Raw genomic sequence first — 25,791 nt, 5'->3', positions numbered from 1 at the left:
TCGGTTTGGTTGACCCAGTCTAGTAATTTCCTATAGAGGTAAGTGGTGTATAGCTTACTAATTATATTAAGCAAACTTATCGGTCTATAGTTAGCAGGGTCCAGCTGAGAGCCTTTTTTATATAATGGAATTATTATTGCAGCACCCCACCCTTGTGGTATGACCATGGAAAAGTTGATGTTAGTAAATAATGCAGCCAAGGTGGGGGCCCACCACTTTGCGTTTGCTTTAAAGACTTCGGGGGGAGTTGCAAATGTATTTAATCTGTTAAAAGCAGATGAAGTTTAAATAAATCTACCCACGAAATACACATGGAAAAACATATATTGAAATACTGAAGTGTAAACTGTGATGTGATTTACAAATTAACAAAAGCCATGACTTATTAAAGACAGCCCACCCTTTACACCAGAACGAACAGAGCCTCAAAAACTAGAGTGCTCTTCTTTCTAGCTACACAGATTAAAATTAACCCCTCAGTGTTAGTAGATTAAATTTCAAGCTGTAACATTTTATCATGTAATGAATACACTACAAATAAACTACAGAAGCTTAACAAGGTTTTTAATGAATATGTTTAATGAATATATAAACAAGAATCACATACATTTAAAGCTTTAAAAACATCACTGACACTGACACTGGCATTGTTCTGATTATTTCAGAAGTTTCTGATGCATAAACAAATCAAAATACAATTGGAAGTCATATTCAGCGGTTTCCAGAAACTGTAACCTGAAAATCATTTTGACATTTGTTTCCCTGCTCACTTTGCTTAATATTTGCATTATCCACCTAAATAAAATACCTAGTCACCAGATAGTTATGAGCTTCAGCGTTAAATAAAAGTGCTAAATTAGAATATTGGACTGTATATGTTCAAGTTATCTGCAACCCAGAGATTTCATGACATCTCAAAAACATTAAAAAAAATCCATGGAAAAGCTTCACTTATTTATGTTCAACCTAAGTTATTTAATACACATTCCATTCTCTGTGTTAGCATTTACCCTTTGAGCCATTCAGAGAAGTCAGTGTAATTATTTTTAATTCCCTTGCAAACTTGTAGCCTGAGCATCAGAACTGAGCTATGCCTCATATATAAGGGGGATTCCTGCACACAGCCCCAGATACCCCAAATCCTCATGTTTCCTTGATCTGCAGGCCACTTGATGCTTTCACTAAAAGGGTGTACACCAGGTTTTCCAAACCTGCTGCCTTCCTGATGTTCTGGATTACTACTCCATCATCTCTGACAACTGGCCATACTGGGTGGGGCTGATGGGAATTGTAGTCCAAAACTTCCAGAGGACACAGGGTTGGGGAAGGCTGGTGTACACCACTATTCGTGAAGGTCATGCAAATGTGCATTTTGCCCTCTTGGGAACTAGCACTCCATCTGGAGCTTCCGATTGAGCAGATACCTCGCAAAGGCTGCCTGCATACACCAATCTTCATTATACAAGATTTATTTTTTAAAAACAACCTTCTATATCAATGTACAGCTGTGTAGTGATATCAACAGTAAAGTGGCCTGTTGCAAAGGTTGTAACACAGCTTTGCAGCAGAGCCGATTGTTTTTGGGTAGTGGATAGAGTTTAGTTTTGTGTATTATTACATTCCTTATATCAACCTAGTGCCCTCTAGATATTGTTGGACTCCTGCTCCCATCATCCCCACCCGGTATGGCCAATAGTCAAGGCTGTAATCCAGTAACATCTGGAGGGCACCACATTGGTTACTCCTGAACTAGAACACACATCTTTCTCATCTGGCTGGTGGGGACAGAGCACTTGAGAGAATGAGAATGTGCGTTCAAGTTTTTTTGCAAATAATGCACAGATTTCACAGTTGGCATTCCTAAAAAGCGTGATGAACAATATTAGAAAAGTGTCCCTTATTCATTTTCACCCGATGGAACTAAGTAATATCCCATTTTTGCCATTTACAGGACTTTAAAACAAGCACCACAATTTACTTTGGCATAGGAATAGGAAGAGACTCTCAGAGTTCCAAACATCAGATGAGATGGCAACATTTCTGAAAGTTTGACAGTTCAAAATCTTTGGGGTTCTAAATATCAGGGCATGAACTTTGGTCAAAATGATATATGATGGTGGCAGACTCATTACTTTCAAACATGTCTGTCCTAGTCACACACTTTAGACATTGACTGGAGCACAGCAGTGTTTGAAGGTGTGTGTTATTTGAGCCATATTCCTGAAGAGGCAGCAAGCCGTGAAGGGATCTGATCAGTTCCTTCAAGCAATGGGGAAACAGGCACTTGAGGATGTCTTGTTAGCTATATGATGGGAGAAGGCTCATACCATGTGTCAAGGCACAGAACAGAGTGGTCCTACAAGCAGCATATTCTCCCCCAGTGATGTGCCTTGCAAACTTTAGTGACCACTCACAGCAGACAATAGTTGGACATTTGCCTTTCAGGCAACCAGCAGTGCTATTCAAAAATGGGAATCATGGGAGATGTGGCAGTTCATGCAGAGTTACCATGGCAACAAAGAGGAATGACCTCAGTTTAACAGGCAAGACCTTACTGCTTGAGGGATCCTTCTGGTGGAAAGGAAGAACAGGAAAGACTGGGCCTTTGGGCTGATGAGGCAGTCTCCACCACTATGCCATCTAGGAAATAAACCTCCCAACTATTTATGCCTGACCAAGGGCATGTATGGCTGCATTTTCCAGCACCTCTACCTTCTGGCCCTCCTCTCCTGGCATCACCACAAGGTTTATCATTGCTCGGGCCACAGCCTCTGTGGGGACAGAAAGGGCCGTGGGGAAGAAGTGTGCGACCACTCCAAAGACTTTCCTGGCCATCCACTCCCCTGGACGAGACTCCTGACGATCACACAGTAGCACACTATAATATGAGAAAGAATGAGAAAACAGCTTTCTCTCAATTTTCTGAGGTAACAAGACATCATAGCTGCTCCAAATGGTTACTGCAGGATGACAATGGGCCCCATGTCAGGCCTTTTAGACTGGGAAGAATTATAAATCAGCAGAGGACGATGTGGGTGAGATGGAGATGGCAGAGGTGAGGCCATATCTATTACTAGCATTTCTGGAGACACTAAGGCCAGTGAACTGTATAAAGGCCGACTTGTGTTTGATTTTTGACAGTGAAAAATATATGAGTTTCTATATTAGTGAACATTTGTTTTTGAGATAGGGCATAATAAATATCTTCCTCTACCCCAGAAAATGGCACCTATACCATGGTGCTATCATAAGCGCCCATTCACTTCAGGTGAAATAGCAATCCAATTTACATAGCGGTGGGTGCCACCACCACTGGATTTATTCATGTCACTGAGGGCACCCATGTTACTAGGTAAAGGGCACTTGGCTACTGGTGGGAATACAAGTGGAGCAATGTGACGTGCTGCACCAAGAACCTGTGTGATGCAGGAGTGCTGAATTTGAACTGGAAAGACCAGGGTTCAAAACTCTCTGCTCAGCCATAAAACTCACTGGGTAGCCCTTTGGCAAATCAATATAACCTGCCTCACAGGGTTGTGGTGTGGATTGTGCCATAACCCAATATATGCCACCCTGGGTTTGTTTTGAGATGGACAGATAGACAAATAGAATGGATCATGAAAGCCCTTTAGGGTGCGTCACATGTACAAGCTCATGCCACTTTTACTCTGGGTTGATTAAACCAAAATAACTTGTTGAACTGTTTATGCATTTATTAGATTCACTACATCAAGCAAAATTGCCCTTGAAAGGATGGGAAAAATATCCATCATTTACCACCTTCCCTAATAATATCTATACAAAAGGGTTTAACTGAACTGGCATTATATATATCCCTGGAGACCAAACTGTAAAAGGATATCGTAACCAAATTGTGCAAGACTGTTTCTGAGATCAAGGAACAGATTTTTGTCTATATTTGGATACAATTGGATACCATTTTGAATCAAGATGGCAGACGGAACATTTCAAAACAGCAATGATTTTTTGGTTTCTCAGAATTCCTGAGGAATGCTGGGCACAAGGCTGCTAGTGTCTTATAAATGGATTATATTGGCATGAACCCTGCACACTTTGTACTTTGGGCCCTGTTCCTGAATAATCAACAAGAAGAGAGATGAAACCAGTTTATTCAAGCCAATTGAGAGTTAGGTGCTGGGTATCTCATTTTACTGCACGAGAGGAAGAGAAGATTCAAATAAAGAATGATTTGCAGGGGGTGGGATTAATGCACAGAAGCGTTGCCCCCAAACTGGCACAGACTCCTTTGTGATGTGCTCAACCACCATTTATGAACCCCACATGGCTGTCAACAGTTGTCCTATGACACCCACTGTCAGAGATCCTGGGTCCCTCTGCTTCACTTTATATAAACCTGTACTTTCTTAATTCTTCAATTCACTCAGAATGCTTTCAAAACCATCTAGTAGTGTGCATAGTAGACTTTAAGCATTTTTATTTATTTATTTATTGCATTTGTATACCGCCCCATAGCCGAAGCTCTCTGGGTGGTTTACAACAATTAAAAACATTAAAAACAAATGTACAAATTTAAAAACACATTTTTAAAAAAGCTTGAGATGGACACCAACACTAGAGACAGGATGAACTTTAAGATTGTTGGTTAATTAAAGGGATGCTGTGTACATAATGGAATACTGACATTTATATTCTGGTCTTAAAGGTGCTTGTTGACAGATTCTGACACCAACCTCTAAGTGGTTTTACCTCAGGCCAATTTCCCTAAACCTCCATCCCAGCCAAATACTCCCACAACCCAGTCCAACTACTGGGGACAATCTGCCTCTGGTCCCCCAAGCTCCTCTGGTTGTACTTCGGGCTGCTTGGACAGTTTACAGCTCTCTTGTGTCATCTTCCACTGGTAAGGCCTTACAGGGTAGCTTCTCAGACCTGCTCAGTTACAGGCTCCCTTCCCTTGATCTTTCCCAGACAAATATTAATAAGGTAATATCTAGGCCTGAGTTTTCTTCTCCGCTTTACTCTGGTCTACACCTCATACTGCCCTCAAGAACCAACTCTCTCCCCAATCGTGACTGACTCTCTCACTGACAGTTAGCTCTCAATGGTCTCTAGAGACCCTCCAGCCAATCAGAGTCTGCTGTCACCCAGACCAATTAGAATGAATTCACCTGATCCAGGCCCCATCTAATAAAATCTCAAAGCGATCATGTCTCTCCCTCCTCTCAGAACTTGTCACCAAGCAGCCACTGCTAAGCAAGCTTGTAACAACATAACAACACAAGGCCTCATGAGAATCACAGCGGTCTCGGAATACATTTCTCCTTCAAACAAAACCAGAAAGAGCCATATATATACAGCATTTCTCCACACCAAACCATCTCTGATCCACACACACTTCCTAATACTTACGCTGGCCTAAATATGGAACAACGGTCGAACCCAACTGCTTGGACCCTAGCTTCTGCTTCACCCTGTAGGGAAAGAGGAAACCAACCATGAGGCAAGATCTCTCTCCATCCTTCCTTTCTCTCTCACACACACATATAATTTATATCCTGTACCTTCAACATAGATTTATGTTGCTAGAGTGGCTAACACAGTAGTAAGAAACAAAAAGCACAATCTAAAATATTATAATAATATGTATGAACTAACCTAGCAAATTAATAACAAACCGAAACAGCAACAACCAATGTAAATGAATGGTAAAATCAAATTGCTCTAAGTTAAATAATGCTTACATTAACAGCCTGAGAAACCAAATGTTTTTGCCTGGCATCTAAATGATAGTAATGAGGTCACCAGGAGGGCCTCCTTGGGGAAGGTATTCCAAAGGTATGGAGCCTCCACAGAAGAGGCTTTCCAGTTACATCCCTGTGGTGTGGAGACTAACAGATAGATCCTGCGAGCTCTTATCGTGGCTTATATTGCAAGGCTGGAAGGACAAACATCCACCATTTACTACTCACTGTTTGAAAACTGCACTGTGCTTTCTACATTTGAATGCATGGCTTATATTCGTGAATCTCGTTTAGATTCCTGTTTGGACATATGGATTGCTTATATTAATCTGTACCTTTAAATTAGGATTGACGGGATATTTTATTGTCAATGTCAGCTAGATGTTTTATTTTTTCCCTTCCTTCCTGTTAAATTGGAAGGAAGGGCTCTCTTCCAGTTGTGGGCCTCAGATGATAATCTCAGTGGATGGGCGGATAGATATGAGAGAAGGCAGTCCAGCAAATATCTGGGACCCAATCTGCTTTAAAAATTAAGATCACTACTTTTAATTAAACTAAGGAACTCACTGGAAACCAGTGGAGGAGTTTCAATACAGGCAAGATACAATCTTTTTTGGCCAATGGCAGTTGGAAACCTAGCTGCAGTGTTCTGGACTAGCTGCAGTTTCTGAATTGTCTCCAAAAGCAGCCTCGTGTAAAGCACGTTGCAATAATCCAGTTTAACAGTTACCAGTGCATGGATAACTGTGCCCAGGCTCTCAGTTGCAGTTAGCGTATCAGGCTCAACTGACAGAAGGTTCTCTGCATCACAGAGGTAACTTCAGCCTTAACAGCAGAGCTTGGAAAAGTTACTTTTTTGAACTACAACTCCCATCAGCCCAATCCAGTGGCCATGCTGGCTGGGGCTGATGGGAGTTGTAGTTCAAAAAAGTAACTTTTCCAAGCTCTCCTTAAGAGTAAAAAAAAAAAAATTAATAGTCCCACAATGCACACCTTATACTTTAGGGGAATGTACAATCCCTTTCAGAGCTAGTTGACCACCACTTTCCCTGGGCAAATGAACTGATAATGAACAGCACTTTCATCCAGTCCATTATTGCTTCCAAATGCCACTGGACCACTACTGCTTCTGCCTCAATCAACTCAGCTGGGAGAGACAGGTAAGGATGCATGCACCCAACTCCATATCTTCTGATGACCTCATTCACTTAGAGCTCAAACCTCAGAGATATTAAAAAATGAGGCAGAGGGCGCTTCCAAAGATCAACATCTGGTGGCAGAAGAGACTCACTCTCACACACACTCTCACACTCTCACGCGCGCGCGCTCTCACACTCTCACGCGCGCGCGCTCTCACACTCTCACGCGCGCGCGCTCTCACACTCTCACGCGCGCGCGCTCTCACACTCTCACGCGCGCGCGCTCTCACACTCACGCGCGCGCGCTCTCACACTCTCACGCGCGCGCGCTCTCTTTCTCACATGCGCGCTCTCTCTCTCGCGCGCGCGCTCTCTCTCTCTCGCGCGCGCTCTCTCTCTCTCGCGCGCGCTCCCTCTCTCTCTCTCTCTCGCGCGCGCTCCCTCTCTCTCTCTCGCGCGCGCGCTCCCTCTCTCTCTCTCTCTCGCGCGCTCCCTGTCTCTCTCTCTCGCGAGCGCGCTCCCTCTCTCTCGCGAGCGCGCTCCCTCTCTCTCTCGCGCGCGCTCCCTCTCTCTCTCGCGCGCGCTCCCTCTCTCTCTCTCTCTCTCGCGCGCTCCCTCTCTCTCTCGCGCGCGCTCCCTCTCTCTCGCGCGCGCTCCCTCTCTCTCGCACGCGCTCCCTCTCTCTCGCACGCGCTCCCTCTCTCTCGCACGCGCTCCCTCTCTCTCGCACGCGCTCCCCAACTCACGCGCGCGCGCGCTCCCCAACTCACGCGCGCGCGCCCCCCCCTCTCTCTCTCACACTCTCTCTCTCTCACACTCTCTCTCTCACACTCTCTCTCTCTCTCACACTCTCTCTCTCTCTCACACTCTCTCTCTCTCTCACACTCTCTCACACTCTCTCACACTCTCTCACACTCTCTCACACTCTCTCACACTCTCTCTCTCTCTCACACTCTCTCTCTCTCTCACACTCTCTCTCTCTCTCACACTCTCTCTCTCTCTCACACTCTCTCTCTCTCTCTCTCTCACACTCTCTCTCTCTCTCACACTCTCTCTCTCTCTCACACTCTCTCTCTCTCTCACACTCTCTCTCTCTCTCACACTCTCTCTCTCTCTCACACTCTCTCTCTCACACTCTCTCACTCACTCACACTCACACTCTCTCACACTCACACTCTCTCACACTCACACTCTCTCACACTCACTCACACTCACTCACACTCACTCTCTCTCACTCTCTCTCACTCTCTCTCACTCTCTCTCACACTCACTCTCTCACACTCACTCTCTCACACTCCACATTCAAAGTCACAGGGCTGGCTTGCATACTCAACAAGGTCTGAAATCCCCCAGAACCACAGATTTCTCCCATGAAAACACAAACAAGTAGACAGTGAGGTACAGCAAAGGAGGTTGATGGTGGATACAGAGAGACAGCAAGGAGGTCTGGGGCTATATTGTCACCGTGGCATACGAGGACACAATGAGCCAAATGTGTCACTGATGAAAGCTGTGATGGCAATAGTATGGATCAAAGGGTATAGGAGCACTACTCTGGGGCAAAACTTCCAATGTGCACACACCCCTCCATGTTTTGGCAGGGATATTGCTCTTCATATTTAATCTTGAACACTACACAGGCCTGGTGTTGCTTCTATTTTGGTTTTTTTAGTGCAGTGACAAGAGTTTTGAACTAGGGGAAATCCAGGTTCAAATTCATTCCCCCTCAGCCACGATAACCAGTTGCTAATATCTCTCAGATAACCTATTTTACAGGGTTGTTATGAGAATTAAACGGGGTGGAAGAGGTCTGGAAGAGAGTGAATCTTGTAAGACATCAGGAACTCCGAGGAAAACTAAGATAAAGATTAATCATTATAATTTTTATCCCTTCTGCTAATAATTCAGAATGGCAGTAGAATCAATGGTGGAGCTACAGACATTTAAGGAGAGAATTGGAAACAGCTCAGAAACCTGGAGGAAGTTCTTCCCATTACTGATTATCTCATTTTGAAAGCCTACACCAGGGCTGGGGAACGTGCAGTCCTCCAGATGTTGCTGGACTACAACATCCATCATCCCTGACTACTGGCTGTATTGGCTGGGGCTGATGGGAGTTGGAAGACCACAAGTAACCCACCCTGGAATAGGGTTGCACCCGTAAGACATACCTTAACCCGGAGGTACAAGAAGCGGCTGGAGCTATCTGCACCCTTGGTCGACTGCAGGACAAAGTGGTGACATCCGCCGGCTTTGGCTAGTGTTGCCGAGTGCTCAACGTAGTCACGGTCGACACGCACAAATCCATCCTGGGGGCAAGGGAGAGAAAGAAACACTTATTTAATTAGAAATCCTCTCTATCCCAAATGCTCAGGGTGAGTCAGGACATATTTGAAGAACATACATCAAAAGATTTCATTCATTAAGTGGATTGTAAGGTGAATTAAGCTAAACAAGGAGGCAAGAGCCATTGCAGTGTCACTCTTTGGACTCTGGAAATGGTACAAGTCTGCACACAGCCATGAAAGCTGGGTGAGCTAGTCATTCTGCCTAACCTACCTAACAGGATTGTTATGAATAAAAAAATCAGAGATCCCCAAGCCCTGGAAGAAGTGTCGTACACACATGTAATAAACAAACAACTAAAAATTTCAACTCCCTTGCATCCATCCTCAGCAAGGTCACCCATTCGCCTACTATGAAGCACTCCCATTTCAACCTCGCCGCTCTCAGCCATGAAGGAAAAGAAAACAAACCTTAAAAAACACTTTGGAGTGCAATAAGACCTGTACTAACAGCTGGAATTTTATTGTCTGTAAACTCTCCTGTTGCTTTGTACTTATGTATTTAAATTTAGTTTATTTCACAATATTGAATTTATTCTAGTTGTTAAATTGTTGAGTTGAACTTATTGGTATGTTTTGTAAACACCTTTCTCTCCCAAACTCCAACCCCCCCAATGTTTTGTATTTTGATAAGTGGATATTGTAAGCTGCTTTGGGCACAGTTCACTGTGAAAAGGCGGCATATAAACAAACTAAATCAATCAATCAAATAAAAAAAACTAGAGCTCTCAGATGGCTATATTTCATGCAGCTCCTTGCTTCCTGCTACTCCAGGGATGGGAAACCATTTTAACCCCAAGGGCCACATGCTAGCAGTGGGCAGGGCCAGATGCAAAAGTGGGCAGAACAATGGATATGTATTATACCCTTGTTCAGGTAGGCTAGTTTCTACACCCTCCCCGAACCATTATCAGAGTTCAATGACACATTCTAGTTTTTTTTGGGGGGGGGGAACACTCAGGAGATTTTGGAGCAGGGTGGGCTGGGGAACGCTTGCATGACTGTGGAGTTAGTGTAACCTGGGGAGAGTCCCAAGAGCCAGATAGAAAGCCCTAGAGGACCACATTTGGCCCCTGGACCAGAGGTTCTCCATCTCTGCCCTAGTCTCTCAACCTTCCACCGTTTCTTCGACACACCAGATATTGTCCTGCACTCCTGTTAGCCTAGGTTACTCACCGCTCCAGCTTTGGCTTTGGTTGTTCCCAGGCAGCAAAATCCAATGTCATGGCCTTGGAAGGCAGCTGCAGATTCATCCAGTTTCTCAAAGTTGACAAGCTCTTGGGACTGGGCGGTAGACCACAAGAGAAGCCAAAACAAGGGAAAAAACAACCAAATTAAAAAGAAAAGACGCACGTAGAGGAATGGAACTTAAAAGTAATTAAGTAAAATCACTTAAATTTCCTCATGTAGCTCCCAGCTCTCTCCCAGAAGAGAGAAGATCAGGCACAGAACACCTGAGAAATGTACCCTCTAGGTGACCTAGAAGCCTTATCACCTCCACACATGGAATCCAAGCAGATATTACTCATGAGGGAAACTACATATGTTAAGAAGCATTGTTGAAACACCCCTCCCCGTGATGGTCCTGCCATTCTTCCCTGACAAGGGCAGAAGAGACGGCTTATGATTTCTGCCTGGACTGTTTGGTCAGCTCACATGCAGCCTCAAACCTCCTTTTATGTGGCCCCCAATGCTTCCTGAAACTTCCCCGTTCTCACATCCCATTAGAGTTCTTTCTCATTCTTTTCTGCTATACATTTAAGTTGCTGTAATTTCTTTATACAGAACATCTTGTAAATTAATTCCATCTGTGCATGCCTCGTATGACATTCTAAATATTAAAAAATATCACGAATTATCTTATAAATAGAAAATATAGGAATAAGAAACAGATAATAAATGTGTCACATTTCATCTCTTTGAGGGTTATATTTATATCACCTTTCATGTTTGTTCCTTCTCCTCTTTGGTGTGTCTGGATTGCCTACTTGCTGCATTAATCATGTGTGTGTATGTATAAGACGGAGGGAGATACCATGGCTGGATGAATGAAGGACTTACAACAGCCTTTCCCAACCAGTATGCCTCCAGATGTTGTTGGATCACAACTCCCATCAGCCTCCCATTGGCAATGCTGGCTGAGGCTGATGGGAGTTGTGGTCCAACAACATCTGGAGGCACACTGGTTGGGAAAGGCTGACCTACAACATGGTTGGGGAACCTGTGGCCTTCCAGACATTGTTGGACTACAACTCCCAACAGTCCTCCTCAACATGGCCATCTGACAGGGATGGAACTGCAGTCCAAAAAATCTGAAAGGCCACAGGCTCTCATTCTTACCCTACATCTACATACACTGGCTGAGAGCTCTGGCACCACACAGGGAAGTGAGGGTTGACCAAAGTGTCCCAGTAGTGGGTGGAAGAGAGAAAGGAAGAGTTATTTATACCCCACAACATGGTTGCCACCCCTTTGCTGCCTGTTAAGCTGCTATTGCTGGCCCTGCCATTTCCCTCTAGAACAGGGAAAATAAGAAATACAAGGACACCAGCCATGTTTCCTCTTAGACTGTTAAGCCAACCCACACTTCTAGATGTGGTGCTGCTCTTTATAAAACGGAACGAAGAAGGGACTACATTCATTGTCTCTATTTGTGCTGTGTTATATGCAAAGGCACTGTCCATGATAAATATGATGGCAAATATGAAGAAGCAGAAACTGATACCAATAGCTCAGAATATAAGACTCATTAAATTTTATGTAGGATTCACTGAGACCCCTGCCTTTTTTCTCAGCTCTTTCTACGGAAATGGGCGAGTTTATGCCTGCTTGACACTGTGGAGGACTGGAGGAGGCCTCATCATTTTCTTTGGTTTCTTCTGTTTTTAGTTTTTGCTTGTTCCCCCTAAACTGGCAAAACCAAAGTGATGCTAGGTTCCTTACACTTCTTCAGTTTAGCTCCACTTGTAACAAAAATGTTAACTTCTTTAGACAAATTCAATTTGTTATTACTGACTGAATAAACTGTACTTCTGATATACCAAATACAATACTTTCATGGCAAAGAAAGTTATCCATAATACATTTTATGTTCTTAACAAAGTGACTTTAGATTTGTAAAGAGTGCTAAAAAAGGGTAACTATTGCATATTTTTACATTTTCCCTAAAATTCCCATTTTTGAGGGGGAAGGCATTGTTTTCTCCCCCATGGCTTTAAAATTTCCAGAAATTTTACATCTCTAATTAAACCACGTTTAATGTTACATGTAGTTTGGCCCTAAGTCAGAAAATATTCTTAATGATCTCAAAACCTTTCTCAGGAAGTTGACTTGTCTAATTTCTGTCAGTTTCACAAGTAGGCAATCCTAGGCATATCCACTCAGAAGTAAATACCACTGAGCTGAATGGAACTTACTCCCCAATAAGAGTGCATTGGACTACAATCTAAAGTCCCTGTTCCACTAGCTCTTGTGAGGACCAACATTGTGGCTGCACTACTGTTTATTCATTATAAAGTTTTTTGTTTTTGTTTTTAAATTCTGGGCTGTATACCACAGCAGTCAATTTGAGCAGGCATTTTCAAAATTTTACATTTTCAAATTGGCTTTTATGCTACAGCTGCCTTTCAGTTGTACCGGCTGTTTTTAGGTTGGAATGATTTCATCTGCCATTTTGTTTTTTAAGTACTGAAGTTCTAAGCTGCCTTGAGTACACTTGATATGGAAAAATGGGGTATAAGTGATAGAAGTAAGAATGTAAGAGATGGGTACGCACTCAGAGCTGGTGGGGTGTGATGAGAGGAGAGTCAGATTAGGGCTGGAGGTGACCCAGATTCAAAATGCCCATGAAGCTCAGTGGATGACCTTGGGCTAGTCACTATCTCTTAGTTTAGTCTACCTGACAGGATTGGAGGGAGGATAAAATGGGAGGTGTGGGAGAGAAAATTCTATGTGCTGCCTTGAGCTCCATAGAAGAAATACAGGGTATGTTTAATAAACACACAATAAATACTCATTGGATGCTGGCTGTGCTTCCATACCACATTGGTGTAAAGTGGTCCTTCCAAATTCAGCTTCCGGCGACCAATGAGCGTCACCTTGGAGAACAACTGCCGCCGCAAGATCTCAGCTAACAGTTCTTTCCCAGTTTCGCCAGAGGCACCCAAAATAACACAGGTTTGATTCTTCTCCCGGAAACGCTCCTCAAGACTCTTCAGTTCCTCTGGTTTAAGGGCAGCCATTCTGTTGGCAAGAAGTAGAGGTGAAGGAGAGAAGACATTTGGGCCACAATCTGCCTGGAAGTAAGATACACATTTACCTGGAAGTAAGTTGTAAGTAGATTAGAAGAGCCCTGCTGGATCAGGCCTATCTTGCCCAGCACCTTGCTCTCAGTGGCCAACCAGAAGCCTATAGGAAACCCACATGCTGGACCCGAGTGTAACAGTGATCTTCACAGTTGGGATCCCCAGCAAATGGAATTCAGAGACATATTGCCTCCGACAAAGTGGTAGAACATAAGCTTCATGGACAGTAGCCTTATCCTCCATGGTTTTGTCTAATCCCCTTTGAAACCCATCAAACTTGTCGGTCATCATTATAGCTTCTGGGAATGAATTCTATAATGTAACTTTGGGCTGTACGAGGAAGTATGTCCTTTTGTCTGTCCCACATCTTCCAATATTCATTCCCAACAAAGTCAACAGGGGCAGTAGACATTTAGAGGACTGCATTTTAGTCAGACAAGATGACCTGTCATGAAAGTGGGACAGACATCTGCAAGGTGCTTCTTTTCTGCTAACCTCCCTGGTAGACAGTGGGAATGCTGTGGACATAATATATTTCGACTTCAGCAAAGCTTTTGACAAAGTGCCTTACGATGAGCAAGCTAGCTAAATGTGGGCTGGATGGAACAACTGTCAGGTGGATCCTCAATTGGCTACAGAACCATACTCAAAGAGTGCTTATCAATGGTTCCTTCTCAAACTGGGTGGAGCTAATGAGTGGGGTCCCGCAGGGCTCAGTCCTGGGCCCAGTGCTCTTCAACATTTTTATTAATGACTTGGATGAGGAGGTGCTCAAAATGCTTATCAAATTTGCAGATGATACAAAATTGGGAGGGATAACTAATACTCTGGAAGACAGAATCAAAATTCAAAGGGATCTTGATAGGGTGGACCACTGGGCTGAAAACAGAATGAAATTTTACAGAGGTAAGCGCAAAGCTCTAAACCTAGCAAAAATAAACCAAATGCACAGTTATGAAATGTGGGATACTTGGCTCAGCAATACTACATACAAGAAGGATCTTGGAATTGTTGATCACAAGCTGAATATGAGCCAACAGTGTGATGTGGCTGCAAAAAAGGCAAATGCTATTTTAGGGTGCATTAACAGAAATCTAGTTTCCAAATCATGTGAAGTATTAGTTCCCCTCTGTTCGGCACTGGTTAGGCCTAATCTTGAGTACTGTGTCCAGTTCTGGACATTACACTTTAAGGAGGATGCAGACAAATTGGAACAGGTTCAGAGGAGGGCAGCAAAGATGATCAGGAAACTGGAAACAAAGCCCTACAAGGACAGACTAAAATAACTGGTCATGTTTAGCTTTGAGAAGAGAAGATTGAGGGGAGATATGACAGCACTCTTCGAAAGGTTGCCACCCAGAGGAGAACCAGATCATCCCAGAATGCAGGACATGGAATAATGGGCTCAAGTTGGAAAAAGCCAGATTTTGATTGAACATCAGGAAAAACATTCTAACTGTTAGAGTGGTAAGACAATGGAACCAATTGCCCAGGGAGGTGGTGGGCCACCTGTCAAGTATGCTTTAATTTGGGTTCCTGAATTGAACAGGGGGTGGAGTCCACCAACATCTGGAACACCACAGGTTCCTTACCACACCCTACTTTAATTATACTTGGGAGTTATTAGACAGTGACAAGAGTGGCTGTATGCTACAGTCAGCATGGATGTTTCGCATTCTGCAACATTGAAAACACCTCCCATGCTATTCTGCTGCTCCCATAAACTCATTTCAAAACAAAACCTTACAAAATTTATAGTCCTGAACTCAGAAACACTTGCTTAACAACCCTCTATGTTTTCATGGCGATACACAAAACACCCAGAGAGAATCAAGAGTTCAACATGTAAAACAAGAGAAAATAAATCCAGACCCCAGTTGGACTTTTTTCTGTCAGTGGTCTCATAATTTGTTGAAATTAATTAAAAATCTGCCATGTTCACAGAGTACCTGCAATGCTATTACTAACCTTGCCCCATGCTCTGATCTTAATCTTCTGCAGTTTAAATGTTGAAAAAGTACCTAGCTGATTTTTAATTAATCTAAGAAATTTAACATTGGAGTCAATGATAAATGTGCACATACTCAGTAAGAACCAGCTGTCAGTGTTCTAAAAGCCAGACTCACAGCTGTTTTGCTTGGCTAATCAGGGGGCCACACCGATACCAGATGTTTATTTCACTTTAGACAGTTATGGCTTCCTCCAAAGAATTCTGGGAACTGTAGCTTGTGAAGGGTGCTGAGAGTTGCTAGGAGACTCCTATTCCCCTGACAGAGCTCCAGCGGCTAGAGTTGTTTAACAGTCAGCCGCTCTGACTGAAGCTGTGTGAGGGGAACAGGGCATCTGCTAGCAACTCTCAGCACCCTTCACAAACTACACTTCCCAGGATTCTTTGGGGGAAGGTTTGAAGTGAAATAAAGGTCTGGTGAGGATTCGACATCTTTGGTTTAAATTTGGATGGGAGACTGCATGGGCCTGCTGTAGAATAAAAAGGTGCGGAAAACCCTGAAAAACAATGATACTGTTCACCATGTTTTCCTTTTGGCAAAGAAAGGCCTTTCCCTCTGCCCAGTGCCCTCCTAATCTCCTCCTTCCTTCCCCTTCCTCTCTACCCTACCCTTCCTCCTCCTCCAGGTCAGTTTCATCTATCCTAAGCATGATTGCACAGGAGTAAATCCCACTGAACTCAATAAACATGCAAATGATCAAACCTGCCCTCCTCCCCTCCCCCCCTCGGTCAGTTTCACCTATCCTAAACATGATTGCACTGGAGTAAATCCCACTGAACTCAATAAGCATGTAAATGACCAATCCATTCTCAGCAAACTTGTACAAGATCCCATTTCTTAGCTCCCAGAATGAAAAGCAGAGAAATTCTCTAATAGGCAAAAAAACCCACAAACAAACAAGAACATACCTATCGCCATTTCTATCAAACTTTAAAAAGCAGGGAAATTGGGCAGCTACAGTGAATACACCTTACCAAATTCTTCCAAGCTACACAGAGGAAGTGAATTGGACTGTGAAAGACCAACCCTAATTGTGTTTGTATTTTGACAAATATGTAGGGCAGTACAATTATCTCAGAGAGGAGGTCAGGTCTCCTGCTCCCCTGGTGCATTCACTATAGTTGCCCAATTTCCCTGGTTTTTAAAGTGATAGAACTATCTGTTGGCTATAGGTATGTTGTTAAACTGCAAATTTGTTTTGCCTATTAGTGAATTTTAGAGTAGCCATACTTAGGATTGGACTGTTAAGACCAAAAATGAGATCCTATGCATATCTACTCAGAGGTCAGCCCCACTGAGCTCAATGGAACTTATACCCCTATTTAAGAGAGGGCAGAATTACAAGACATAGCCCTGGACCCGCTGCGCCCTTCTCCCCAGCTCTTCTCAGGCGTGTTGCAATACACTAATTTGTAGGGCCTTGCAAATACTGCAATGCTATCGCCCCGCCGCGCCCCCGCGATCAAGGCGACTCTCCCAGAAATGCTCCGGCTCCTCCCAGCTTATCTCTGAGGTTTCTCTTCTGGAGGGGCTGCTTTCTTGCCGCAGACCCTTCCCTGCAATCACGGGGCTGCATTGAGATGATGGGGCAAAGGAGACCCGGATTCCACCTCTCGCCCCACCGCCTTACTTTCTACCCTTTCCGGCGATTCTACCCTAGCAGAGGGACAGGCGTCGCTCCCATAAAGGAAGAAAAGAGGAAAGCCTACTACCGAGCCGCCTGTAACTCACCCGCGGCAAAAGCAGAGCGGAAGGGTGGACAGCCGCCCAGTCTTCCGTTTCCTTCTGCTTGCTAACCCCACACCGTAACGCATGCGCAGATATGCGGACCTCGTTCTCACCTCCTGAGCAGAACACGGCCTTTCACAGGTTGCATTGCGAGCGGGAGAAAATATTCAGGTGGGAACCGACAGGGGTGTCTTGACCCGTTGTCTGTCTGTCCGCATTCAAGAATGATCCTGGTATTCCCCTCACACTCGTACGCAGTCTTGTCATATTAAACGCATGATGTTTTTATGCGGGCGGGCTGTTTGTTTTAAGTTCTTGGCTTTATTTTTCTGGTCTGCCTTATTCTCGGATTGGCACGTTTTACTTTTACTTATTTTTTCATTTTTGAAACGCAACAACAACCATAAGAAGCAGAAGTGTTCACAGAATTTACAGTCCAGTAAGTAAGGTGGAGAGAGCCAGTGTGGTGTAGTGGTTAAGGAGTTGGACTATGATCTGAGAGACCAGGGTTCAAATCCCCACACAGCCATGAAGCTCACTGGGTGACCTTGGGCCAGTCACTGCCTCTCAGCCTCATGAAAACCCCATTCATAGGGTCGCCATAAGTCGGAATCGACTTGAAGGCGGTACATTTACATTTTTAAGTAAGGCATACATAACCATTTGTTTCATATTTCTTAAAGGTATACAGAAAAAACAGCAAAACGATCAGTGTGAGTCCCACTTGCACCCCACCAAGACCCTCCAGGAGATCCCCAGCCGGCCAGGTGCCCAAGCGTTATCAACGTCTTCAGAACCATGTAATAAAGCTATACCACTGTCCTACGAAATCATCCTCCCCCTTCAAACATCATGTTGCCTGCATTTGTTTCGTCAGTTTTTCTAATACAGCATATAACCAAATTAAACTTTTGCATTCCTGGAATGTGCCTCTGCCTTCCTTTTTCCAATTGCAAGCCATAATCTTCCTACCTGCTGCTAAGAGCAGTGAGAGCAGCTCTTTGTACTGTACATCCTTATTTACATCATCAAAAACAGTTAATAATGCAAGAGTAGGTTTTGGTTCTATGCTGTGCCCCACTGAAAAATGGAAATGGACTGCCTTCAAGTCGATTCTGACATATGGGCAACCCTATGAATAGGGTTTTCATGGTAAGCGGTATTCAGAGGGGGTTTACCATTGCCTTCCTCCGAGGCTGAGAGGCAGTGACTGGCCCAAGGTCACCCAGTGAGCTTCATGGCAGTGTGGGGATTCGAAGCCTGGTCTCCCAAGTTGTAGTCCAGCACCTTAACCACTACACCACAGCCCCGCTATAGTGCTACATTCAGAGAAAACCTTTTCCTAAAAGCTTTGAATTGCTCCATACCTCACTACCTGTGAATATACCTACCCAGTTCTCAGCAACCCTGGTGCCAGCATGTCAGATTTACTGTTGCATACCTCAGATGTAACTTCTTGGGAGTTAGGTACAAGCAGTGTATAAGTTTAAAGGTACCCTCTCACTTTTGCAGATACAGATTAGAGATTATTTTTCCCAAATGCCCTTCCCATTTTTTTGCAAAAATATCACAGTCTTCTTCCCAACATAGTTTAAGGCTATCAAAACGATCAGAATTGTGACTGGAACTGCTTAAGTACTGTATTTGATTGGAATGGGAAATACATTGTATGGAAGAATGAAATCTAACAATCTATCATCATTGTAGTGGTGGTCGTCAACTACCTCCCAAAGAAATTGGGAGGCAGTTCCTAGGTTGCAATCTTACACACAAGTTCCATTGAACTCAGAGGAACTCACTTGCATAGGACTACAGTGCTAGTTACATTATTTTATTCTATCCCTGCTCAACAAATAGCAGACTGAAAAAAACAAAAGCACGTATTACATCCCTCCCTGAAGTTGTACATACTTCCAACCCAGAAGGCTAGCCACCAAGAACACCACTCTGTATCCTTGCCGATCTAATTTGATACGTTTCTATTTTGTTGTTGTTATGTGCCTCCAAGTAGACTACGACTTATGGCGACCCTATGAATCAGTGACCTCCAAGAGATTCTGTCATGAACCACCCTGTTCAGATCTTGTAAGTTCAGGTCTGTGGCTTCCTTTATGGAATCAATCCATCTCTTGTTTGGCCTTCCTCTCTTTCTACTCCCTTCTGTTTTTCCCAGCATTATTATCTTTTCCAATGAATCATGTCTTCTCATTATGTGTCCAAAGTAGGATAACCTCAGTTTCATCATTTTAGCTTCTAGTGACAGTTCTGGTTTAATTTGTTCTAACACCCAATTATTTGTCTTTTTTGCAGTCCATGGTATCCACAAAGCTCTCCTCCCGCACCACATTTCAAATGAGTTGATTTTTCTCTTACCAGCTTTTTTCACTGTCCAACTTTCACATCCACACATAGAGATCGGAAATACCATGGTCTGAATGATCCTGACTTTAGTGTTCAGTGATACATCTTTGTGTTTAAGGACCTTTTCTAGTTCTCTCACAGCTGCCGTCCCCAGTCCTAGCCTTCTTCTGATTGCTTGACTATTGTCTCCATTTTGGTTAATGATTGTGCCAAGGTATTTATAATCCTTGACAAGTTCAATGTCCTCATTGTCAGCTTTACAGTTACATAAATCTTAGTCTTTTTGACGTTGAGCTGTAGTCCTGCTTTTGTGCTTTCCTCTTGAACTTTCATCAGCATTTGTTTCAAATCCTTACTGGTTTCTGCTAGTAGTATGGTATCATCTGCATATCTTAAATTATTGATATTACTCCCTCCAATTTTCACACCTTCATCTTGGTCCACTCCTGCTTTCCGTATGATACGTTTCTATATTGATGTTTAATATTTTCTTACAAAGACAATGTAAACACAAAATAATGGGTGTTTTAACTGCCCCTTAGGAAAAATAGTTGAAAGTGAGAAATTGGGAAAATATTTAAGATTTGTCACCATCCTTGGGGTAGGATTCTCATTTCTTTAACTGCTTGATGGGCAGAAATTCAACATGGGAAGCCCCACCACCACCAAAGGACAGCACAAACTGCTTGTTTTATAAGGTATAGGAGCACTACCCCTAACTTACTGGAAACCGAATAAATGACTCAGAATGTATTGTAATGAGAAATCCAAATCACAAACGTACACAACTTAAGGCTCATCCAGATGACCCATTTATTGAGCATTCATTTGCTTGCACTTTTATGGGGGTAGACTATGCCCAGCCTTTATTAGGGGGAGATCCAAGAATGCCATCTCGAGCTCCTTGGAGAAAGGTAGAATAGACATGCAATAAATAAATATTGAGGATTTGTTCTGATTTGTTTGCAGGGAAGTTATACAATAATGAACATTTATCTTGCATTCACCCTGATTTGCTCGTGGGATATTAACTTCCTGCTAATAATTCATTCATCCAGGGCATTTTTTAACATACAAAGTGCAGGGGAAATTTTCCCCAGCCCCTCCTGAATTCTCCCCCAGGGAACTCGGCATTCCTGCCCTGAAGTGCCCTTTTAATTCTGCTTGACCAGTTTAAATCTTGGGGAGAGAGAGAGAAAAAAGCAGATTCAGGCTGTTCTTCGAGCTGAATTCAAAAACAAAACAAAAATGCACTCAGGCTGATCCCACCAGGTTTTACAGTGAAAAGGGGCGAGGTTTCATTAGCGTCATGTGTCCCCATTTTCAAAAGAGGGAGGTGGAGACGTACTACAACCAACAGAACAGTGAGTGTATTTCTACCCTTAGGTGCTAGAGATAATCCTGATTAAAACTACTGCAAATTAATTTAGTACCATGTGCAAGAAGCTGTAGACTGTGGACATAGAAGAGGGCTATCTAAAAAAGTTGCACACACACACACAAATAGATGCCATATGAGGTGACAGTGCAATCCCATACATGTCTACTTGGAAACAAATCCCATTGAGTTCATTGGGGCTTACTCCTCATTACTCCTGTGGGTTCAGGACTGCATAGTCTCTACCTGAAAGAAAAAAAGCATTCTAGCCCAATGAGTATTGTTAAGAAGACTCATAGCTTTCCAGAGTATTGAACTATTTTTGTAGAGTAAAGGTTTTGTGGCTTTAAACTCTTAGAGTACATGAACGCTCTTCTTTCCTAAAACCCGCAGATGTTTTGTTCCACCTATGTGATGAAATCAGAAAGGGTAAAGGGCAGATGGCTCCTCTGTTCCCCTCTGTTCCTCTTGGCTTTATTTTTCTGGTCTGCCTTATTCTCGGATTGGCACGTTTTGTTTTTACTTATTTTTTCATTTTTGAAACACAACAACAACAACCATAAGAAGCAGTAGTGTTCACAGAATTTACAGTCCAGTCAGTAAGGTGGAGAGAGCCAGTGTGGTGTAGTGGTTAAGGTGTTGGACTATGATCTGAGAGACCAGGGTTCGAATCCTCACATAGCAATGAAGCTCACCGGGTGACCTTGGGCCAGTCACTGCCTCTCAGCCTCATGAAAACCCCATTCATAGGTCACCATAAGTCGGAATCAACTTGAAGGCAGTCCATTTACACATCCTGTATCTTCAACATAGCTTTATGTTCCTAGAATGACTAACATAACTATAAGAAACAAAAAGTACAATATAAAATTACAACTACTACTAATACAAGCTAACATATCAAATTAAAAACAAAATGAAGCAGCCACCTCCAATTTAAGCAGATGGTAAAATCAAATTGCTCTAAGTTTAAGATTGCTTACATTAAAAGCCTGGGAAAACAAATGTTTTTGCCTGGCACCTAAATGATTGTAGTGTGGTCACCAGGGCCTCCTTGAAGAAGGTATTCCAAAGCTGAGGAGCAGCCACAGAAAAAGCTCTCTCTCCAGTCACCCTGTATTTTACTTCGGATGGTGAAAGCACCTGGAAATGGGTCCCAAATTGCAACAGTGAATGGATGGACTGATATGGGAGAATGTGGTCCAGCAAATATCTGGGTCCTAAGCTATGTAGAGTTTTAAAGATTAAGACTAGTACTTCAAATGGAACTCAGAAACTCCCTCAAAGCTACTGGAGTTGATACAGGCAAGCAAGGCCGGCACCAGGCATGCCACGGTCCTTAGGCACCAGTCTGCCCCCGGCCCCAGCACCCGCATGCAAAACCTTTTGGCTTCTCTTTGTCCTTCAGCTGCAGAAGCCAAAATGTTTTGCATTTTATAAAAAAAACTTTTGTTAGTCACACTGTACTAAATATGATTTAATTATTAACTGCACCACACCAGCATCTACAGCAAACTTGCCTGATGTGTTATATGATTATCACACACACTCCTACCTCTCTATGGGAAAAATGGTAACTTGAGGACTACAAAGGTACTGCAAACAGAATGTATCTGTTCACAAATGATGTGAATGATCAGGGCTGGTGCCAAAGGGTGGCCAGGATGGGCCCTTGCCGAGGGCCCCATGGCCCACAGGGGCTCCTGAAGGGCCCCTCATTAGGGTGTGGGAGTAGTGCTCTCCGTCCGTGATCCACGGCGAGGTCCCTGCCACGGATCATAGGGAGGGAGCTTCCAGGCAGACCGCCTGTTTGCTCACTCCACCTACCTCTCTCTTGTCTGCTGCTGCTGCGTGCACTGCGTGGGCAGGACTGCCACCAATCAAGATGGCAGCGGAGGCTTCTTTAATGGGCTGATGCACCTACCGCCATCTTGGTTGATGGCAGGCACGTGTGTGTGTGCATGTAGCATACCGCACATGCATGCCATCAATCAAGATGCTGGTGGGGGTATCAGCCCCTTAGAGAAGCCTCTGCCACACTTCCGGGAAGGGTGACTTAGCCTGTGCCTGCTTTTGAGACGGGCTCCTGCCTCAAAAGAAGCTTATTCAGATATATCAGTCAGTTTTTTCTTTTTTTTTGACTGATTAAACTTCTCCCGGGTAGGGAGAAACGAAGAGATTAACCTCAAAGCCTATTTTTGTTGGGACGACCAGATCTCATTAATTTATGGGACGAGGTCCAGCCGACGAAGGTGGGACGGATTTTCAACAGCAAGCTCTATCTGTTAAAGCGAACGTTCATCTTATCTTCTAAGAGAGAACGCACTAACAGGCAAGCACCCTTCTTTCTATATTTTTCTTTTACTTGACTTAAATTGTTGCTGTTTAAAAGAGATTTGCCAGATTGATCGGTTTTTGACATCTCACTGGGGAGCCATAACTTCTCTCTGCTACGCACTAATTAATAGCTTATCTCTGTTTTTGTTGCAAAAAGCTGTCCTGGATTTGTATTCTAAAGATATACACAGAAGAGGGATTTCTATTCCAGATTTTTATTTTGAAGAATATTATACTGTCTGAGACTACTCTCTTTTTGGTCTATTTTATTTTGACGAATCTGTTTCTTGACGACTGCCATTAATTGTTTCGATCCTGGGAACTGCATTTTGTTTACTTAACTATGGAGAGATAAGGCTGTCTGCTCTGTTTATACTGTGATGTCACCAAGTTTGGAGTATTAACCCAATTGTTGCTGAAATAAGAAGTGGTTTTCCTATATTTTTCTTTTAAAATGGCAATTAAGAAAGTGGCTGAGAATCTGGAAATAACTATGCTTCAGAAAATAATGGATGAGATTGAGATAACGAAACAAAACCTGCGACAGGGTTGTAAGGAGCTGAAAATTGAATTGAGTAAAATGACGCAGGAGATTAAAGATATAGGGGTCCCTGTGAGAGAGGTGACCCTGGAAGGGGTCCCTGTGAGAGAGGAGATCCCGGAGATTGGAACAAACGTGGAACAGGAAAAAGATTTGGAGTCTATGGACTTTAGAAATAAAATCTATTGTTTGGAGACACAGGAGATTAAAGACATAGGGGTCCTTGTGAGAGAGGAGACCCTGGAGACTGGAACAGGGGTCCCTGTGAGAGAGGAGACCCTGGAGACTGGAACAGGGGTCCCTGTGAGAGAGGAGACCCCGGAGATTGGAACAAACGTGGAACAGGAAAAAGATTTGGAGTCTATGGACTTTAGAAATAAAATCTATTGTTTGGAACTCAATGTTATCTCTGAAGAAATTAATGAAGATTCTAGAGATAAAGTTATCAATGGCATGGATAATCTTCTGGACTGGAATGATGTGATGGAGCCCAATATAGAGAAAATTTATGGAATTAACTGCAGCCATGTAACAATGGAAAAACTTTCAAGAGATGACCCAGTGTATTTTGAAAAAAAGAACAGAGATATGATTTTACAGCAGTATTTCAGCAACCTATTCAGAATGGATGGCAAGAAAATATTTGGGATAGAGGTAATTCCCATCAGACTCTTACTATATGACTATGGCTTTGACAGCAAGATTATTATGGAATACTGATAATGGAAGATTGGATACTGAAATTACTGGACTTAACAAGACTACTGAAGATGGAAGATGGAAAATGGAATTAATAGGGATAATAGAACAATGGCTACTGAAATTACTGAACCTAACAGATTCTGATGTGATGGATTAATTGAAATGTTTATTTTGACTATGGTTATGACAATAAGATTATCATAATTAGTAATGAGATGGATTAATTGATATGCTTATCTGGAAAAAAAATTGATAGATATATTTCTTAAAGAATTGAAACCTCTCTTTGACTTTTTGTGGAAAGAATAAAGTAATGTTTATGAGATTTGATGATTAAGTAAGATAACTATTGGAGGAAAGTGATTTTATAATATGACTTAAGAGACAGGATTGTTATATATTATAGACTTATAACTGATCTGATCTTTGACAAATGGGAAGTCAATATTTTACTCTTTATTTTTTATTTTTATTTTTATTTTTATTTTGTTTTTTTTGTTTTTTTTGTTTAACTATTTTTGATTTTGTTTTTTGTCTTTGAATGTTTTATGATTTCGTCTTGTATGTTTTATGAAAATTTGAATAAAAATTATTGAAAAAAAAAAAGAGAAGCCTCTGCCACCATCTTGGTTGATGGTAGCCCTGCACGCGCAGCGCACGCAGCAGCAGGATGCAGGAGAAAGGTAGGTGGAAGAGGCAGGAGCTGCACACCCGGGGCAGGCTGATGCCCAAGGGCCCAGTCATGCCTGTCACCGGCCCTATGAATGATGCAGAAAGTTTGAACTGTGATTGTAAATCCAACTTCCTACATGACTATGAATTGATTTTAATAACTGGATATGAACATGTTTAAAACAGCCTTTCGGTCGTTCACAAATGCACAGCAGGAACCAGAGATATAAATGGCACATGTAATGTAAATGGCACATGTGTGAAATCTGCCAGGAATAATATATCAGTATCTTAGCTCAAGTAAATTCATTTGACAGTCCAGCCCATGTGGAGCAGCTGGTGGAGATTAGCTAAACCTGGGGCTAAAGGATAGGAGGGTGGGGTTTGGCGTGATGTTCCAGATTGGTTGACAAAGCCCTGTCAGATCTGCCAATAAGGCTCAGCAAGATCCTCCTTTGGCATAAGCAGGCAACCAAACCAGTCTTTTCTGTCCGTTAAGCAAGATGACACCCACGGAATGTTAGCAGTTCACTAATTAATTTATTTTGTAAC

The 25,791-nt window shown here is 43.0% G+C and overlaps 1 protein-coding gene across 2 annotated transcripts; it reads right to left on the bottom strand.

Annotated features, from left to right (window-relative positions):
- Positions 1 to 557: 557 nt before the first annotated feature.
- HTATIP2 (HIV-1 Tat interactive protein 2) lies at positions 558 to 17,352 on the bottom strand. Of its 2 annotated transcripts, none has more exons than XM_061614460.1 (6): positions 17,252 to 17,352; positions 13,248 to 13,449; positions 10,384 to 10,491; positions 9,034 to 9,171; positions 5,392 to 5,453; positions 558 to 2,878 (listed from the first exon to the last, which is right to left on the bottom strand). In XM_061614460.1, exons 1-6 carry the CDS (start codon positions 17,332 to 17,334, stop codon positions 2,665 to 2,667), a joined length of 807 nt encoding a protein of 268 aa, XP_061470444.1. In that variant the 5' UTR covers positions 17,335 to 17,352; the 3' UTR covers positions 558 to 2,664. The 2 variants fall into 2 exon arrangements, with proteins under 2 accessions (XP_061470444.1, XP_061470445.1); XM_061614461.1 differs by lacking the exon at positions 17,252 to 17,352 and adding an exon at positions 13,526 to 15,717.
- Positions 17,353 to 25,791: the final 8,439 nt, after the last annotated feature.

This window comes from Rhineura floridana, chromosome 3, assembly GCF_030035675.1.
Source record: "Rhineura floridana isolate rRhiFlo1 chromosome 3, rRhiFlo1.hap2, whole genome shotgun sequence".
Lineage (NCBI taxonomy): Eukaryota > Metazoa > Chordata > Lepidosauria > Squamata > Rhineuridae > Rhineura > Rhineura floridana.
Note: the sequence above shows the minus strand (reverse complement) of the source record. Positions and strands in the feature narration are given on the sequence as shown.

Coding starts and splice junctions, on each gene's coding strand:
- HTATIP2 (XM_061614460.1), bottom strand. CDS start 17,334: ATGCGTTACGGTGTGGGGTTAGCAAGCAGAAGGAAACGGAAGACTGGG. Junction 10,492..13,247: donor GACCACTTTACACCAATGTG/GTATGGAAGCAC, acceptor TCTACCGCCCAG/TCCCAAGAGCTTGTCAACTT. Junction 9,172..10,383: donor CCAAAGCCAAAGCTGGAGCG/GTGAGTAACCTA, acceptor CCTTGCCCCCAG/GATGGATTTGTGCGTGTCGA.